The 19979-nt window shown below is 41.1% G+C and overlaps 1 protein-coding gene across 1 annotated transcript; it reads left to right on the top strand.

Moving 5' to 3' along the window:
- The first annotated feature begins 704 nt into the window (after nucleotides 1-704).
- On the top strand, nucleotides 705-19763 carry dnaaf4 (dynein axonemal assembly factor 4). Its single transcript, XM_054620735.1, has 9 exons — nucleotides 705-950; nucleotides 2446-2593; nucleotides 15820-15950; nucleotides 16076-16259; nucleotides 16341-16486; nucleotides 18563-18672; nucleotides 18757-18910; nucleotides 19261-19366; nucleotides 19603-19763. Exons 1-9 carry the CDS (start codon nucleotides 828-830, stop codon nucleotides 19719-19721), a joined length of 1221 nt encoding a protein of 406 aa, XP_054476710.1. The 5' UTR covers nucleotides 705-827; the 3' UTR covers nucleotides 19722-19763.
- Nucleotides 19764-19979: the final 216 nt, after the last annotated feature.

Genomic DNA, 19979 nt, shown 5'->3' with positions numbered 1-19979 from the left:
GTGTTACTTAATGTTGTTGGTATTAAATCAGAGCTATTGTCTTATTTTCACAATTAGAATAAAGGAGTTTTAAACAGCACCAAAGCAGTAGCCAACCAATTACAACTGAAAGTTAACTGAGAAATATTATCTCTGAGTGAATACCTCCTTTAAAGAAGTAGTTTTAAGATTGATTGTTTGTATTGCTAGACTTCACCAATAACTTGAGTCTAAAAGAGTTATTTCAGACAACATACTGTTATGGTTATTAAATGAATCACATGTGGGAAAATGTGCCCAGGGTCATTTGATATTTGATATAAGAGAAAAAAAGAGGAACCGAACTGTGTCTATGTTCTACTTGATACATTTACGACTTGTGTTGAAACTTGATTTATCTAACCTCCATAACACACACAGAGGACAACCAGCCCCACTTCTCACTTTTTTTTTGAGAAAACACCTCTATCAGGTTCACTCTTTAATGTGTGTACCTTAGTGTGCTGCACTGAAGGGTACCAAAAGAGAGCGCATTTTGATGTTGCAAGAAACTATTATGTTACTAAAGGTTGAGAACCCCTGTTGTAGCCGATTTCATCGGCAATGGGCCTATATGTAACTCTTAACACGGATTTTTCCGACGAATTTGAAGGCAGCATGCTGGTCACCATAGCAACAGGACGCCATGAGTCAGCAGAACTGCATTTCGCTATTCAGGAGTCTTCAGCTTGTGTCGCAGGAGTTCGTTCGGACGTGGCTACATCGATATTTCTGCTCAGTTTGAGAACCACAAAGGAAAACTACAACCACAAACAAGAGCGGGACACCAAAAGACCGCTGTGCCGAAAATGCCGCTGCTAGTAACGGACTACTCGTGGACACAGACGGACTCCACGGTCTGCTTAAGTGTGCCACTAAAAGGAACGAAAGTCAGTAGAGTGGACATCCTGTCTACGGAGGAGTACCTGAAGGTAGCGTTAGCTTACAGTAATACACGTTGTGTTTTTTTGTGTTTTTTTTTACTGTATGTTGCACTCTGGCACATGTTGCAATCTGTTTAAAATAAGATTATTATTATTATCTTTCTAAATGTATCGAAACTAGGCTTTGGAATATTATTGTTGAACAAAATATTGCAATAGTCACCAATATCGATAACCTTGCACAGCCCTAATGCGTACATTGATGGCATCAGGCTACCATACAAGGTGCCACCTGCCCATCAGGACTAAACGTATTCACATTCACACTCATCCATACACCGATGGTGAGCTATTGGGGGTTAAGCATCTAGCCAAGGGACACATAGACATGGCCTGGAGGAGTCGGAGTTGGAGATCGAAACAGTAGATCTTTCGATTGGAAGAAGAGCCACTCTACCTGCTGCCCCTTGAACTACTTTTGCTTAGGTAGAGATCTGAGTATTTCTTATAGTAACGTTTCTTAACATTAGTTTCTTAAAATATTAAAAGGGCTTTCTTTTACTTAAACACATAATTTTCTGTTACAGTTTATATAGTGTTGTGTGTGCACTGTGCACCTCTCAAATCATCTGGTGTCTGTCTGTCTGTCTTTCTTTCTCCACTGAGACTTTAAGAAAGTGCATTCACACACAAGTGTTCACCTATAGTAAATTATGCCATAACGTAATGTTGTATGAGGTTTGTAAAATCAAACTAAACGGCACATACAATCATGATGAAGAGAAATGCAGCCTACTTCATATTATAAATCATACAACAAAGGCTCACTTCTAAGCTTAAACTGCATCCTCTATTGAAAGATTGATTTTTTTTTTCACCTGGCAAGGGCTTGAATGTTACATTCATTTATTGAAAACATTTGCTGGGCCCCCACCACATGCCACTGGTGCCCCTTTTTATTTTTTGCCCCCGCCTCCCAAACAGCCGAAGTCTGCCCTTCTCGTCTGTATTTTATAATTTGTAAAGTTTAGTGTTTCTACCACAAACAGTGCAGTTGCAAAAACTCGTTAAGCTGGGTTTTTCCTTTACCCCCTATTTCAATGTCTTATTGTTTTTACCACACAGAGAGTTCGGGTGCAGTTTGTCAGACTCGCAGCCTTGTTGCCAAAAATAAATCCAGAGGGAGCTCTTTGGTCACAATTGCTTGGAGTTTATTGCAAAATAAACATAATAGGAAAATAAGATACAGTTGTGTTTAGTGTCCTTAATGTTTCACTGTGGCGTTGCCAATGCCATTCACCAGCAGACGCTCTCACAGGGCTGAGGCTGATGTCAAAGACGGTATCTGCTCTCACCCGCTTTCCCCCCTCACCATGCGCCATCCCACCAACTTATAGTAGTGCCCTCCTCAACTGTGGGACGTGCACAATTTGCTTGCAAACACAAATATAGAAAAAACAACGTAAATTACATACATTGAAATAAACTTAAATGCGGCTTCTACAAACAGTATAAAATGTTTACTACTTTGTTTTCTGCACAGGTGCATTACCCACCGTATCTGTTTGAAGCCTTCCTATTTGAACCTGTTGACGATGACAGAAGCACAGCGAAAGTTGGAGACGGAGTTGCAGTTTTTAGTTTACCAAAGAGGACCAATAAAGTGTGGGAGCACCTGATGATAACTACAAGTAAGAGCATCTAGCTGACCTTGTAGACATTTCACGTACCATCTATCTCATATAGCCAAGATGATGATTCCTTTGTCAGTGGTGCTGCAAGGATTAGCCCGGAAATTATTTAATGAGTCTGGTGTCACGTTTTGATAGATAAATATTAACAATTATTCTGACAGTTATTATCATTATTATTATCTTTGCCAAGATGATCATGCGATTTGTTGCATGTGTGCCTGCGTTTGTGAGTGAATCTCAATATTTTCTGTCTTAAACAGGCCCTATTATGCTATTTTCCGGGTGCATATTTTTATCTCAAGTTGCAGTTACAACATGTTTACATGAGTTACTGCTCATAATCAGTTTTTCTCATCCTGGCTGTCCTGCAGCTCCTCTTCTCACCCTCTCTCTAAAATGTTCCATTATAGCACTTGCACCTCCCTCCAGAAAGCCAAGTCTGCTCTGATTGGTCAGCTAGCCCACTCTGTTGTGATTGGTCAATGTTTCACATGATAAATGAATAACAGCTCACAGTTGGGTTTGAACCTGAGTCTCCTGGGTGATAGACTGCTATCTTAACCACTACACCATGGTAGATGTGAACTTTAGCTCTATCTTTTTCTTTTATCTTTGAGTGCGGGCCTAACTAGCCGGAGAGTTTTACGTGACTTCCGTTACATTGTGACCACATAAAGTTACGGAAGTGAAGGAGATAATTCAATCGAGCCGTTTCAGGCAGCTCAGGAGCAGTTTTTCTGAGGGGCAGGGTAAAACTCCTTTTAGGTGTGGACTTCAGGTTTTACACTAGGGACCTTTTACATGTAAAAAAATATATATAACACATTAAAGAGGGAAAAAGTGGAAAAGCATAATAGGGCCACTTTAAGTTATAGCAGCATGCTGTAGGATCTTGTAGTAAAAGAGACTCAAACTTGTTTTCATTCAATCTTACAATACAGTAGTGATGCTTTCTAGTGATTATTAATATTATGTTTCTTCTTCTTCTTCTTAATATTATTGTTATTATTATTATCAAGTCACACCTGTGGTACCCAGGTGATTCGGTGTTTGTGAAGGGTCAGTTTGTCTTCTGGTTGGACTCATTTCAGTAGCATCATTATAGGGTCAGATCAGTCTCAATACTAGCCGGCATCTGTGGCTTCATGTAGCTGATTACATTTTCATGAACACTTATTTCCACTATAATTAAAAATATGACAATATTTTAAATTTAATACGAGTCATGTAAACAGCATTTACTGTTAGGATATGGAGCAATTTCTGAGAATTCCAATAATATTCAGGTTTTAGGAGCATTCTTTGGACATATATACAGCCATTTAGAACCGGAGCTGGTGCGGGAGGTGGAGCGCTACCAACTGGATATAGTTGGGCTCACCTCCACGCATAGCACCGGTTCTGGAACCAAACTCCTGGAGAGGGGCTGGACTTTTTCCTTTTCCGGAGTTGCCCAGGGTGAGAGGCGCCGGGCGGGTGTGGGGATACTCACAAGCCCCCGGCTGAGCACCGCTGTTCTGGAGTTCTCCCCGGAGAACGAGAGGGTCGCCTCTCTGAGACTGGGAATCGCAGGGGGAAAGTCTCTGGCTGTCATTTGTGCCTATGCACCAAACGGCAGTTCGGAGTACGCGGCCTTCTTGGAGTCCTTGGGTGGTGTTCTGGAAAGGGCGCCGACTGGGGACTCCATAGTTCTTCTGGGAGACTTCAACGCTCACATGGGTAACGATGGAGAAACCTGGAGGGGTGTGATTGGGAGGAACGACCTGCCCGATCTGAACCCGAGTGGTGCTTTGTTGTTGGACTTCTGTGCTAGTCATGGACTGTCCATAACAAACACCATGTTTGAGCATAGGGAGGTTCATAAGTGTACTTGGTACCAGAACACCCTAGGCCAAAGGTCTATGATCGACTTTGTAGTTGTGTCATCAGACCTGCGGCCGTATGTCTTGGACACTCAGGTGAAGAGAGGAGCAGAGCTGTCAACTGATCACCACCTGGTGGTGAGTTGGATCAGGTGGCAGGGGAGGCTGCCGGACAGACCCGGTAAACCCAAACGTGTAGTGAGGGTGAACTGGGAACGTCTGGATGAGGATCCTGTCCGCAGGGTCTTCAAAAAAAATTCTGGTGCATCCTGGGGGAGGCTGGGGACATGGAATCCGAGTGGGCCATGTTCAAATCCTCCATTGTGGAAGCTGCTGCTAGCAGTTGTGGTTGGAAGGCGATCGGTGCCCGTCGTGGCGGCAATCCGAGAACCCGCTGGTGGACACCAGCGGTAAAGGAGGCCGTCAAGCTGAAGAAGGAGGCCTTTCGGGCTTGGTTGGCCCAGGGGTCTCCTGAATCAGCAGGCAGGTACCGGTTGGCCAGAAGGGCTGCAGCTGCAGCGGTTGCTGAGGCAAAAACCCGGGTGTGGGAGGAGTTCAGCGAGGCCATGGAGAAGGACTTTCGAATGGCCTCAAGGAAGTTCTGGCAAACCGTGAGACGACTCAGAAAGGGGAAACAGGGCTTTTCTCAGGCTGTGCTCAGCAGGGGGGGAGAACTGCAGACCCGGACTGGGGATATTGTCGAGCGGTGGAAAGAACACTTTGAGGAACTCCTGAACCCGACCAACACGTCCTCTGTGGAAGAGGCAGAGTCTGAAGACTCAGGGGAAGACTCGTCCATATGCCTGACGGAGGTCGTTGAGGTAGTTAAAAAGCTCTTCAGCGGCAATGTGCCAGGAGTGGATGAGATTCGACCGGCTAAAGGCTCTGGACATTGTTGGGCTGTCTTGGTTGACACATCTCTTCACTGTCGTGTGGAAGTCGGGTACAGTGCCTGTGGAGTGGCAGACCGGGGTGGTGGTTCCCATTTTCAAAAAGGGGGACCGGAGAGTGTGCTCCAATTATAGGGGTATCACACTGCTCAGCCTCCCCCAGTTTACTCCAGGGTGCTGGAAAGGAGGCTCCGTCCGATTGTCGAACCTCGGATTCAGGAGGAGCAATGCGGATTCCGTCCTGGACGTGGAACAGCGGACCAACTCTTTACCCTTGCAGGTCTGTTGGAGGGTGCATGGGAGTTTGCTCATCCAGTCTACATGTGTTTTGTGTCCCTCAGGGAGTCCTGTGGGGGGTACTGCGGGAATATGGGGTACCTGGTTCGTTACTACGAGCCATTCGGTCCTCGTATGACCAAAGTGAGAGCTGTGTCCGGATACTCGGCACAAAGTCGAGCTTGTTCCCAGTGCGTGTTGGCCTCCGCCAGGGCTGCCCATTGTCACCAATCCTGTTTGTGATTTTCATGGACAGGATTTCAAGGCGCAGCCGGGGGGAGGAGAGTTTCCAGTTTGGGGACCTCAGAATCACATCCCTGCTTTTTGCAGATGATGTGGTTCTGTTGGCTTCTTCAGAATGTGACCTTCAGCACGCACTGGGGAGGAGGACCCTCCTTAGCTTGCTGCCCCCGTGACCCGGCCCCGGATAAGCGGAAGGAAATGGATGGATGGATGGATGGTGAATATCATCTTGTTTTTGGCTATGCACACAAATCGCAATGCCGACCTTTCCATGAACATGGTTGAAGGAATGAAAGAGGAAGGCGTTTTTCATGGTCAAAACTCTCGTTTTCAGTCCTATGACGGAGGTTCACTTCTTACCTGGTAAATCACCATTGTAACTGATGCTGAACAGCTAAACTGCTCCAGAGCAGGTGATGTTCTGCATAATTCAATTCAATTCAATTCAGTTTATTTTGTATAGCCCAAAATCACAAATTACAAATTTGCCTCGGAGGGCTTTACAATCTGTACACATGTGACATCCTCTGTCCTGGAACCCTCACATTGGCATAGGAAAAACCTAAAAAAAAACCTTTAACAGGGAGAAAAAAGGAAGAAACCTATGGGAGAGCAACAGAGGAGGGATCCTTCTCCGAGGATGGAAAGAATGCAATAGATGTCATGTGTACAGAATGAACAACATAACAGAGTTACAACACATTCAATGTATATGACATAAATGATTCATATAATCACAGTAGTAAGCAGAGTAACGAAGGAGAAAATTAAGACTACTTGTAAAAGCAGCAATGACAAATTTAAATATCTCTCAGTTTTTCGTGGTTTCCATGGAAACCGCTTGCCGAATCTCTGAAAAAAGTCATAGCACATGATTCCTGATCAGGCCGCACGATTTGATGTATTTTTCACGCATGTGGTGGCAACGCTGCAGGACGAGTTACGCACCAAACTTTTGTACAGAAGATGAAGAATAAGAAGAATACTAGAAAATTTTGCAAAAGAAAGAAATTTTGACTGTGTGGCTGCTACTGAAGATGTTGCATATATTAACAGTTCTGAGACAGCTCTATCAATGAGGTTCATTTACGGTTAGTTTGGGGTTCATTTGAGGTACATTTAAAACTAGAAAATGCATTTCCTGCTGAAAATGCGTTGGAATGCTGAAATTAGTCACAGAGCATTGCTGAAAATGTGGAAGTTTCAAATGACTTTCCTGAAAAAGCCCAAAAGCCAAGAACTGCACTGTTGAAAAACCTCGTAGTTGAATTGTAAAACTGGCAGAGATGGAAATCGAACTGCATCATCAAAAGAAGCAAAGAGCTGAAATACAATGCATAAAAATCTGGAAGCTGAACTGTTAAACTGTAGGTAGGTAGGTAGTAGTGTAGGTGGTAGTAATAGTAGAAGTAGTCATAGCAAGAGTAGTAGTTTTAGAAGCTGAAGTTATAGTAGAAGTAGCAGTAGCAGCAGTAGTATCAGTGGTTTAGTAGAAAAAACTGTTTAATCAGCAATAGTAGTAGAATAAGTAGTATTATTAGTAGTAGTAGTAGTAATAGTAGTAGTAGTAGTAGTAGTAGTAGTAGTAGTATAAGTAAAAGTAGTAGTAGTAGTAGTAGCAGTAGTAGTAATAGTATTAGGAGTAGTAGTAGTAGTAATAGTAATAATAGTAGTAGTAGTAGTAGTAGTAGCACTAGTAGTAATAGTAGTAGTAGTGCTGAGTCACTGTTGGCCATAACTGGTGATAATGTTACAGGTCTCAGTGCTAGAGAGCCTGAATACAGATGATGTGTGCCTGTGAAAACAGGAATAAATGAGGAAGCAGGCAGTTCTGTGGCGTCTTCATTGAAAGTTTTCCCGGGCTATGTTTATTACATATTTTTTTCAAGTGCATTGTCTTTCACAAAATCACATAAATGTACAACAACTTAAATAAGCAACATTCACACTCTATATTCACTATCCCACTTAATCACTCCATCCAATCAATATAACTGGGACAACTGGGCATAAAACCCTCTCTAACCATTCCACAACAGCAAAAATGGACCCACAGCTACTGTGGCGTAGGTGACGACAAGGATCTTTAACAATGGCGGCGCCGCTCTAACAATACGACGAACGAGCGCTAACACAGGCTAACAAACAGGCACAACACTAATATACATCTTTCGGTCACATTTAACCAACATACTCAGTGTGACACAACTCATTGAACATACAGATTTATATCACTTCATTATTTACAAATATTATGATGTGCAGGAGCCAGAAAACCCAGGGGAATGTACTGCTATTCTATCATTCAGCTAAGCTAACGTTAGCATCTGACAGTCAGTCTTAATACCAAACTCACGTTGCTTCTAAACAAATAAATGAAACACAAATTTTAACAATTGTTCTATAAACATTGGTCTCTATTTAAATCGTGTTTATTTTGTATTTACATATATTACTAACCTGTGAAAACAGGAATAAATGAGGAAGCAGGCAGTTCTGTGGCGTCTTCATTGAAAGTTTTCCCGGGCTATGGGAAGACGTTGCGCACACACATACAACTCCAGAGACTAAACCACAGCGCTGCACTGCCACCTATTGGCCATAGGTTGAAATATACTTCTGAGGAAGTTAGTATAATAGATTATTCTATTTCATTGAATATTTTAACTAACAGTACATTTGACAGCTCTTGAAATTTCCAAATAACAAAAAAATCATCAAATGATATTAAAGTACATTACATCATATCAAATATTAATCAAATCAACAAAAATGTGACCATACATTTTGTGTGCGTCACACAAACACAGGGAAGGTTCTACCTGAACTTAAAATCTGTAAGTCATATTGATTTAATAACTTCATTTTGAGAATCCCAAGAATCTTCTGAACACGTAGACGTGTCATTTGTGTGGATAGTGTAAAAAATGAAATTGGGGCTGTATGAATTCAATTGAAATGAAATTGGAAATTATGTGTGAGAGAGAGGAAGAGATTGAGAGAGAGTGAAAGAGAGAGAGAGACAAACATACAGAGAGTGAGAGAAAGAGAGAGAAACAGAGAGAGAGAGACAGACAGACAGACAGACAGACAGGAGTTATAACAATTCCTTTGCCTCAATATCTCCAAGTAATTTGTGTATAGGTGTGCGTGTGTCATTGTCTGTGTGTGACAAACTGCACTAATTCGCTCACATCAATCACCTGCCAGCATCAAAGGTTACCATAGCAATATGTCTTCAAAGAGACTCACAGGTACATAGGCTTTAAATGGAGTTTAAGCTGAGGCGCACCTCTCAAACTACTGCTGAAATCTCCCAAACCATAGCTCCTATTTCCCTAAATACCAGACCATCAGAGGCAGAACGACTTGATGAACAATAATATGTAAAGATTGTGTCTGTAGTGTTAAAAATTTGGCTGTAGTGGCAATTTAGAAACGTGGTACGGTTCTCTGTGCAAGATTCTTTTGGAGTCTGAATTAACATGGGTCACTATGGAGTAGATAGCTGGATTCCTCTCACTTTTCAGGCTGCTGTGACCAAATGTATAAGTCTGTTGGATTCCATAGTGTTATGGCTGCAACTAGGACAAGTTTATATACAATTTGACCCAAACAATTATGCCTGAAGAGTGAAAATTGTGGGAATTCTGGCAACTTTAAAATATTTTTTTCACAAGATTCTGAAGCTCCTCTCACTCTGGCGATGACATCACCCACTCTAAGTCTGAACATACCATCTAATACACAACCATTATAAAATCTGAAAAAGGCTTAAATTATTAAGCCTTTTTAAAGTATGACAAGTAAGTCTGGGCCCCAAGTTGAGTGTTTTTAAGCTCTCTCCACGCCCAAAACACATTCATCTCTATGGGGAAATTTCTCGCCGTTTTTCCCGGTTCCTGTAGAAACCGCTGGGCGAATCTCTTAGAAAAGTACTTTGTGTAGCAACAAGGCTTTACAGCCTTGTTGCTACACAGCCACACAGAATAATGATATAGGGAATAGTATTAGTAATGTGACTAATAATAATAATCAAAGTAGCAGTGGGTGTCAGCTGGGTCACGGCAGGAGGCACGACCACGGTCCAGATACCACAAGGATTTGTGGAAACCTGCGAGGCGAGAAAGCAAAAAGGGTGTCAGGGTGGAAGCAAAGCCAATATGCGTAATGGTACAGGGAATAGTAATAGTAATGTGACTAATAATAATAATGGTAGTAGCATTGGGTGTCAGCAGGGCCATAGCAGGAGGCACGACCACAGTCCAGGTACAGACACGATTTATGGAAACCTGTGAGGCGAGAAAGCACAAAGACTCCAGGGTAGAAGCAAAGCCAATCAGCGTAATAGTACAGGGAATAATAAAAGTAATGTGACTAATAATAATAGTGGTAGTAGCAGTGAGTGTCAGCAGGGCCACAGCAGGACGCACGATGACCGTCCAGATATAACCCTGATTCATGGGAACCTGTGAGGCGAGAAAGCACAAGGACTCTAGGGAAGAAGCAAAGTCAATAATGTGCATAAATAGGAGATTAATACATAAAGATGGAGGGAGAGAAGAGGAGAGAGGAGCTCAGTGTATCCTAGGTAGTCCCCCGGCTGCATATAGCAGCATATCTACGGGCTGGACCAAGGCGAACCTGAACTAGCCCTAACTATAAGTGCTATCAAAAAGGAAGGTCTTAAGCCTACTCTTAAAAGTGGTGAGTGTGTCTGCCCCCCGGACTGAAACTGGAACCTGGTTCCACAGAAGAGGAGCCTGATAACTGAAGGCTCTCGCTCCCATCCAGCTTTTATATACTCTAGGAACCACAAGTAACCCTGCATTGATGGAGCGCAGCTCTCTAGTTGGGTAATATGGAACTATAAGTTCCTTAAGATAAGACGGTGCCTGGCCAGTTAGAGCTTTGTAGGTGAGTAGAAGAATTTTTAATTTTTTAAATTTTATTCTTGATTTAACAGGGAGCCAGTGCAGAGAAGCTAATACTGGAGTAATATGATCTATTTTCTTAGTTTTTTTTAGAACACGTGCTGCAGCATTCTGGATCAACTGTAGAGATTTAAGAGACTTATTAGAGCAGCCTGATAATAACGAATTGCAGAAATCTAGTCTAGAGGTAACAAATGCATGATCTAGTTTTTCTGCATCGGACAGGATTTGCCTGATTTTCAGAATGTTATGTAAATGAAAAAAGACTGTCCTTGAGATATGTTTTATATAAGAGGTAAAAGACAGGTCCTGATCAAAGATAACTCTGAGGTTCTTAACGGTAGTGCTGGATGCCAGAGCAATGCCATCTAGAGAAACTATATTGTTAGATAATTGATTTCGAAGGTGATCTGGGCCTAGTAGAATAACTTCAGTTTTGTCGGAGTTTAACATCAAGAAGTTGCAGGTCATCCAGGTGTTTATGTCCTTAAGACATGCTTGAAGTTTAGAGAACTGGTTTGTTTCGTCTGGCTTAATCGATAGATATAACTGGGTATCATCTGCATAACAATGAAAGTTTATTGAGTGTTTTCTGATAATATTCCCTAAAGGAAGCATATATAAGGTGAATAAAATTGGTCCAAGAACAGACCCTTGTGGAACTCCGTGAATGACCTTGGTTTTCATCGAGGTTTCATCGTTTACATATACAAACTGAGATCGGTCTGATAAATATGACTTAAACCAGCTAAGTGCGGTTCCTTTAATGCCTATTATGCCTATTAAGAGATAGGATATCTACTCGTATAAAAGCACTTCTTACTAACCAATCAGAGCTTGGGCCATTGATCATAAATAAAATAGAAGAAAAAAATCTGTATTTATTCTTTAATCATATATTCATATCATGTATTCACTTATGTGTGTCATCTTCTTGAGCTGTGTGTTGCACTGTGACATGTTGGGGTCGTGTCTCACAGTCACAGACTGGATGTAGCGATACTTTGCTCTGGTAACTTCTATTTAGGCTGTGGGTGATTATAATTTATGGAGGGTAACATTTCTACTGCTTTGAATAATGTTTCAATATTTATTTTCTCTGACTTTTTTTTTACCATTTGGACTTGAGGCAGGCAGGGTCGACCGGGTTATTGTTTTTGTTTTGTGGGTCAATGACGTATAAGGATTTTCAACAGGCCAATTTTAAAATACAAAAAATATTAATACCTATTGCAATTGTTCAAACATTAAGAATGTGGTGTACACATAAATTAACATACATTTTTTTAATGACGTGATTTTTGTGTTTTTTCATCTAGATTAATTGGCGTCAATGTGGTGCGACCGTGATCTATCTTAAAATGTATAATCTGTGGGCTGGTTGCCCGAAGCTCTTTCAGTATGGGCTCCAGGTGTGCCCACACTGCCCGCTCATCATGGCGGAGGCTGTCTGACAGTGTTGCATATGCTTTGGTGCCATGGACTGGGTAGAGGACAGCAGTGTGTATTGTGGCCTGCTTTCGACTGCCTCCAAAATGATAAGCTTGTATTTCTGTACTCAGCTTGCAGGCATAGTTTTCAGCCTCAGATTTAGTCAGATTTTGTTTTAGGTTACGGAACTGTTCTGTTTGGTGGATCCAGTTTAATTGATGTATGGCTAAAGCTTCTAGCTTTTTGTGGAACAGCTCTTTTAAGTCCTGGATTGTCCCTGTGTATGTTTGTTTTAAAACATTTGCAAAGGTTTTCTCTCCGTTCGTTGAAGTTACCCGCTCCCATTGTTCCCAAGAAACCTCCGTACAGTCTGTCTCAGGAAATTCAACTTCGTCAAAGCAGCACTTTGGACATACACGATCCATGCATTCTTTGGTTTTTGGGTCACACACAATCATACTCACTAACTCTGAGATGCTGGTTGTCTTCAACAGCCCTCTCTTGGCGAGTTTGTTAACCAATAGCCGGAAATTCTCATGTTCCACACATGCACATGTATCTCTATCCCTGGTCTTCGGCTCTGTGATATAAAAAGGCCTTCTTCTGGCAAATTGTAAGAGAGATGCTGTTCCACCCCTGTTTGATACTGTCCATGGAGCTCAGTGAGGGGCTTTGTTAGAACTCTTCTTTGCATTTTCTGTTTATTTTTGGTGATGGTGTCTTTTTTCCCAGCTAAAAGACGACTGTTTTCATCTCTGGACAGAAAATTGATGACAGCTTGCTTTCTCTCTGCTGACAGTTTCTTGCACCCCCTTGGCTTAAATTTTACACTTAGGCCTACTCTTTGTCTTGTCATTAACCTCTTCTCACTCTTTCTGAATTTATCTTTTAGTTTTCTCATCTCTGCTAGCTGTTTCCTAATATGTAAGACCTGCTTTTTCAGTTTACACTTCTCTTTTTGCAGTCTTTTGCAACGTCTCTCTGCTGAAGATGTATTCCTTCTCTTATCTCTCTCTGGTGTGGAGGTGACAGGTGGATTAAAATCCTCATTCAGAGGTATGGGGTCTACCACAGCTTGACCTGCATTTTCTGGCTGCTCTTGTGCTACATCAACCAGAACTGGTGGAATGTTCTCCATAAATGGCGGTGTAAGGTCTAACACAGCATTTGCCATATTTTTTCTTTCCCTGTAGGCATTGGATGCAGCCCTCCATTTCTCTTTCTTTTCCTTTTTCTCTCTCTCTGGCAGCTCACTTGACTTTTCATATGGAATCTTTCCCTGCTGTTTTCTTCTCTGGTAACTGAAACAGTAATGTAATATAGCGTCATGCCATAAATCTATGGTGTAAAGTCTATTTTATTTTGGACAGAAAGAAAAGATGACAGCAGATGAACATGTTAATGAAAAAATGCATTTCTTCCAGGTAATGAAAAACATACAGGGGCAATATGTACTTGATGTTGCTTTATTTATAGTTTTCATTTCTTAACATACCTTTCTCTTCTCCTAGAAAGGTACTCCGCTCTTGCTGCAGGGTCAGAATTAACACGCTGCCTATGGTGAGCGGTTTTTACTTTGCTTGGCAGTGGCATCTAGTAAAATAGATTAAAACAATTATAAATACATTTAAAAATAAATAAATTACTAATAAATGCACAATAACTAAAGTGAAATTTATGCTCTTAATTATTTCTTTATATTTTTCTCATTATATTGTACGAAGATTAAACATAAACCGTTGTTTCTGAAACGTTAGGGAAAAAATGACTAAAATTGCATAAAAATCTATTCCAAATAATACTAAAATAAAGTACTTTATTTATATAAATCATCAATTGAATATAAAACCACAAAAACTTCCTATCTAGGACATATATCATTCATGGAAATTACTCTGCAATGGTCGCACCACATGATATTTGGTCGCACCACATGATATTTGGTCGCACCACATATATAAGTTCAGTCAAAATTTACAGGTCCAGAATTAGCCCCCTAAACAAAACAAGCTAGCTTCCAACAAAAGGTCACTATGAAATTTATAATCAAAATATAAATTTGTAGAAATAACTTAATATTCATTGCTTTTTTGAGGTCATACCACATGATATCCAAATGTGACAACTACATACCAGCCGTTAAAAACTTTATTTTTTTTCCAAATTTGAGAGAGAGTAACAAACCTGCTTGCTGCTTCCATGGGTCCTTGGGTTTATGATGCAACTTCCTGTCTTTGAATGGATGTCAACATAAAAGTCCCAAAGTGGTCGTTTCTTGATGGTAGCACCACATGATATTTCATAAAATTGACATCATCGGACAAAGTTTGTTTGTATATTATGATGGAAATATAAATTAAGGAATAGAATAAATAAAACAAATAAAATAAAGTTGGTAAAATAAAATAATAATATCAATAATAAAACAAAGCAGTAAAGCGACGACATCACATGAAAGCCATTCTGTAAAAATAGGTTTTAAGAAGTGATTTAAAGAAGATTACTGATTCTGAAAGCCTTATCTCCTCAGGCAGGTCGTTCCAAAGCCTAGGGGTCCTGATGGCAAAAGCACGGTCACCTTTTAGTTTTGAGCCTCTACTTTGGAACAGCAAGAATGGCCCCAACAAGGATCGGAGGGGTCAACATTTCTTCTGTAACTTTTGTGATTTGTGTTTTGAAGCTTAAATGTGAATCAAATATTACTCTTAAGTTCTGGCACTTTTGATCGAACACACACACACACACACACACACACACACACACACACACACACACACACACACACACACACACACACACACAGGGAGAGACAGTGTCAAAAGAGAAAAAGTCAGTCAGTAAGAGAAAAAGATCTCGGCTTAGTATAGATGAAAAAATGTTCGCTCACATGTGATTTAAAGCAAAAATAAAGAGCATTCTTTTGGGATAGTGCATCATCTCGGGAAATCTGGACTTCTCAGGGTCTGCTGCTGGTTGCAACTTGGAAGAGTCATCACAGTGTGTTGCAATGAGCGCCTGTACTCCTTCCACATCAACAGAAAAAGAGTTTGAGAAGAGTTTAATGTCCTTTCTCAATGACAACTAACTCTTGAAAGTGCTGGTTATTTTTTTTTGTGAGCATGATCACTTCTGGCAGAGTTGGGTACTGTTCAGTATTGCAGTCATTGATTTTTCTTCAAAGAGTTGAGGCTATACAACCAATGATTTTAAGTGTGCATCTTTTTCCTTGCAAAATTTTGTTCAATGTGCTCTGATGGTCAGTGAGATAGGTCTGTCAACCTGCTCAGCTCAACAAGGCTGGGACCTTTCCTCGATACTTCACACGACTCAGTCAGTGCTCATAGTGATGGATTACGTCCCCGTATTATGTCAGTTTCTAACAGGAAAGCCCAAAAGCAAGCAGACAGACACACAGACATAGGCAGACAGGCAAACAGACACAAGCAGACGGACAGAGATAAGCAGACAGACAGTCATTGAGACATAAGCAGACAGACGGACAGGTAGACAGACAGACAGACAGACAGCCAACTGCTACTGCATTCGGTGTGAACCTGTATTTTTACCATTTTAACTCAATGTTTCAGATGATAAAGAAAAAAAGGAGGTCAGAGAAAAGGCTCTGTTGAAATACCAGGAAAAGCTCTCTGCAGAATCCACATCCAAGGCCAAGAAGCAGCATGCAGAGAAAAAATATGCACTGGAGACAATGATGAAGGTAACATACTCACTGACAGCACACTCTACTTAAATTTCACATCATCAAGTTTCCAAAATGACCATCAGAAATCTGCTGTGCACATCTGGAAGGACTCATTCATAGTGTGTTTAATTTGAGCCCAGCTTGAAAAAGAGAAAAGAGACAGTATCCAGAAAATCAAGGACAAAGAGCGAGCGAAAACCACAGCAGAGCTGGCAGCGTGGCAACTGGGACAGAAGCAAAAAGCAGAGGAAGAACAGCAACTAAAACTCCACATTCAGAGAGACAGTCACAACAAACTGAAAGATAGAGCAGATGTCAAACTGGGTAAGTCATTTCTTGTGTGATCGAATCTTCTCCTACTCTAGTTGGTTTTTGCACTTTTAATGAAAACATTACTGCATTTAGATCAAGGCGGCGACAGTGAAGCAACGAGCAAGAGAAAACAAGAGAACCTGCCTGCTCCAAGACTCGTTGGAAACATTCAAGTCACATTTACCCCGCGACTTTTTCCAACAGCCCTCAGGGAATCAAGAGTGCCAGAGGAGGAAGAGGTGAGAGTTTCTAAATTATTTTTTTCTGTCATCTTTTTTTCTGTCAACAGCAACATTCACAAACACATTATCCAGGATCCGAACTTCCCCACATTCAATTACCCATGACATAGCCTTACGGGCTGAGTGTCTTTCCAGGACACTTGGACCGAGCCGGGGATCGAGCCACCGATCTTCTGTTTGGTTGACGAGCCGCTTTGCTTTTCAATGACTGAATGATTGCATGATTTAATCTTTCCTCTTCCTATTCTGTCTCTTTAAATGTGCATGTGGAACCCTTTTCACTTCAATGATACATTAAATAATGTCACATCATTAATCAACCTCTGGACTTTAGAACACATATATACCTCATATGTGTTTAACATTCAAAACACCCACATATTCTCAACACATTGGAGGTAAAAACTGAAACTACCTGACTGGTACTAGAAACTAATGGTCCAGTTTTTGTTTTCGTGCAAAGAACTGTTAGTACAAGGACGGTGTCTTTTTACTGAGACAATAGTGGTTATATTGAAATGTTCCGATCAAAGTTATTGCCAGAGACAATTCATTTGTCGCCGGGTATCCCTACCAAATTCTACCCCCTTGATAACAAACAGTAAGAGACAATTCCAGTTTCACTTACGAAGACCACACTAATAAGGATATGGGTTTCAAATGGTATATTACATGTTGAAGTGAGAGGGATTGGCTTTGATAGTGGTTGAGGAAGAAAAGGGATGAGAGTTATCGAATGAGGGGATTTAGGTTAAGGGATGAAGGGATGTAAGATAGGGGATGAAGGGATGTTAGGTAGGGCATGAAGGGATGTTAGTTAGGGGATGAAAGAATGTGGGGTAGGGGATGAAGTGATGTAGGGTAGGGGATGAAGGGATGTAGGGTAGGGGACGAAGTGATATAGGGTAGGGGATGAAGGGATGTAAGGTAGGGGACGAAGTGATGTAGGATAGGGGACGAAGGGATGTAGGGTAGTAGATGAAGGGATGCAAGGTAAGGAATGAAAGGGTGTAGGGTAAGTGAACGAGGAGGGTAAAGAGGGTCATTGAGTATTGGATGGATGACGTCCGGTGATTGGTGGGAACTGGGGGAGTGGAGACTCTTTATTTTTATTTATTTTTATTTTTTATATTTTACATTAAGTACACACAAAAGACTTCCCGAGTCCAAATGTAAAGCCTCATGCCAACAGCAAGGTAGAGGATGAGAGAAACATTTTTTATATATAAAAATACATATAAAAGATTAAAAAGCAAAGTGAACTGGGGCTGCCAGAATATCACTCATGGAGAATGAAGTCGAGTTTGCACAGAGTAAGGGTACAGTATAGCAGCAAAGCTCATGAGCTTTACATTTAGTCTCATCAAGCGATGCTAGAAATGCTAGAAATGGTTTCCACACCTTCAGGATGAAGTTTTGTGATTTTCATTTGCTAAACCGAAACTGTTCCATCTTAGCAATAGAAAGTTTTTTGTTAAGCTACCTCCTGAACATGGGGACGATGGAGATTTCCAATTTAGTAATATTATTGTTTTTTGCTGCAACCCATGCCTGCCTTGAGAGCCTTTTTTTGATGGGAGGGAAAATCCCTTGTCCTGTCAGGGCATCCAAATATTGCCAGATTACAGTCTTGTTGGATGTTTATTTTATATTTCACACCAGAATGCATCCGGTACTGGACAGTGCCAGAATAAGTGCGATAGTGATCCTTCGGTAATGCCACATCTATCACACATAGGTGAAACTGATTCAAATATTTTTTTTTATATCTTAACTTTTTCTATAAGTTTTGTTTTAGATTAATACAGTTTTTGTAAAACTTTAAGTTGAATTAATCTGCAACGAGAATTGATAGGACAGCTCTTTAGAGGCTTTCCTCCCACAGTTCATCTGACACTGTAACGCCCAATTCTCCGGCCCAGGCCTCCCTGAGATGATCGGCATTCACTGGTACCGTAAAAGCAGTGACAAAGTAAATCATAAAAAATGTGGCACTTTGATTTGTTTGTGTAGTTTGGGATACACTCCCGTATTAAAGGAAATTTTTGAGTGGAATTACAATTTAACCAACAGTGGCTCGAGAAGCAAGCTGAAGCCAGGCGTGCAGTGAATGCACACGTGGACGAACTGGAGGACCTGAATGAGGAGGAGAGGAACCCAGACTGGTTAAAGAACAAAGGGGAGTAAGTGAAGACTTCTCTCAAGTCCATTTAACAGCATGTGTTTTTGTGAACGATTGGAATCACTATATTGACTCTTTCTTTCAGCAAATGTTTTGTGACTGGGGACTACCTGGGGGCAGTAAATGCCTACAGCCTGGCCATCAGGCTCAACAGAAAGATCCCAGCTCTGTATTCAAACCGTGCCGCCTGCCATCTGAAGTTAAAAAATCTTCACAAGGCCATTGACGATTCCTCTCAGGTCTGTACTATCCCCGCGTCTTACATGTGTTCATCTGTACACTACTGCGTGTGGCAGAGCACATTGGATTAAATCTGCACTGCAAATGTTGGTGTCTTGAAATTGTACAAGGTGAGAGAGGCAAAATTATTCTACCACTGCAGCCTCTGCACCGTCGATACAGTTCTTTGGACACATAATAATCATGTTGAGATTGAGTTTGACATCATGTTTAATATTCACTAACTTTTTTTTCAGTCTGATTTTGTTTCCACTGGCATGAGCTCTGTCTACTTCAGTTTGCAATATCATTCTGACAGTAAAACTGCATTAAGCCATTATGTAAAGTAGGAATAAACACGTTTCTTCAGGCACTGGATCTGTTGACTCCACCAGTCGCTGCCAACGCAGCTGCCAGAGCCAGAGCCAATGTCCGCCGAGGATCTGCTTTCTGCCAGCTAGAGCTCTATGCAGAAGGTTTGAACAGCCACAGTAACTTGTTGAATTTGGAACACTGTAACTATGCATCTCTGAATTTAAAGTTTTGGTTAATGATACACACTCAATTTTGTTTTTTGTTTAAAGGCATTATATTAGCTAAACAATACATCACTGTAGCATCTCTTTCAGAATGATAGGTGAATGGCTGAATACATGACCATGTCCACCTGCTCTGTGCGGTCAGCTGAACTGCCTGTGGCATTTTTTCTCAGGGCTACATGACTACCAAGCTGCTCTAAAGATTGACCCTCACAACGAAGCGCTGCAGGCAGACACAAAGAGAATCAGAGACATTATTCAAGGCACTGCAGCGAACCCCAAGACACAATGAAACACAGGCTACTGTACCTGTGTAGGTTGTGGTTAAATGTTGCACCAGCTAAAGTGAAATGAAAATATTCGATTTTTGTCACCATGTAAACTAATGGAATTAAATATTTATAAAACTTATTTTCACATTGCAGCTTTTTCAGTATCAGTATGGAGGTTTACACTGACTCACAGTTAATACAATAAAATAAGTCAACTTTAAGCTACAGTTGGCAACTTTAATACAAATAACATCTTGTCATAATGGCTCAAACTGTCA

This window comes from Anoplopoma fimbria, chromosome 19 (assembly GCF_027596085.1).
Source record: "Anoplopoma fimbria isolate UVic2021 breed Golden Eagle Sablefish chromosome 19, Afim_UVic_2022, whole genome shotgun sequence".
Lineage (NCBI taxonomy): Eukaryota > Metazoa > Chordata > Actinopteri > Perciformes > Anoplopomatidae > Anoplopoma > Anoplopoma fimbria.
The sequence above is the reverse complement of the archived record's forward strand: the minus strand, read 5'-3'. Positions and strand labels throughout refer to the sequence as shown.

Coding starts and splice junctions, on each gene's coding strand:
- dnaaf4 (XM_054620735.1), top strand. CDS start 828: ATGCCGCTGCTAGTAACGGACTACTCGTGGACACAGACGGACTCCACG. Junction 951..2,445: donor CTACGGAGGAGTACCTGAAG/GTAGCGTTAGCT, acceptor TTTTCTGCACAG/GTGCATTACCCACCGTATCT. Junction 19,367..19,602: donor GCTAGAGCTCTATGCAGAAG/GTTTGAACAGCC, acceptor ATTTTTTCTCAG/GGCTACATGACTACCAAGCT.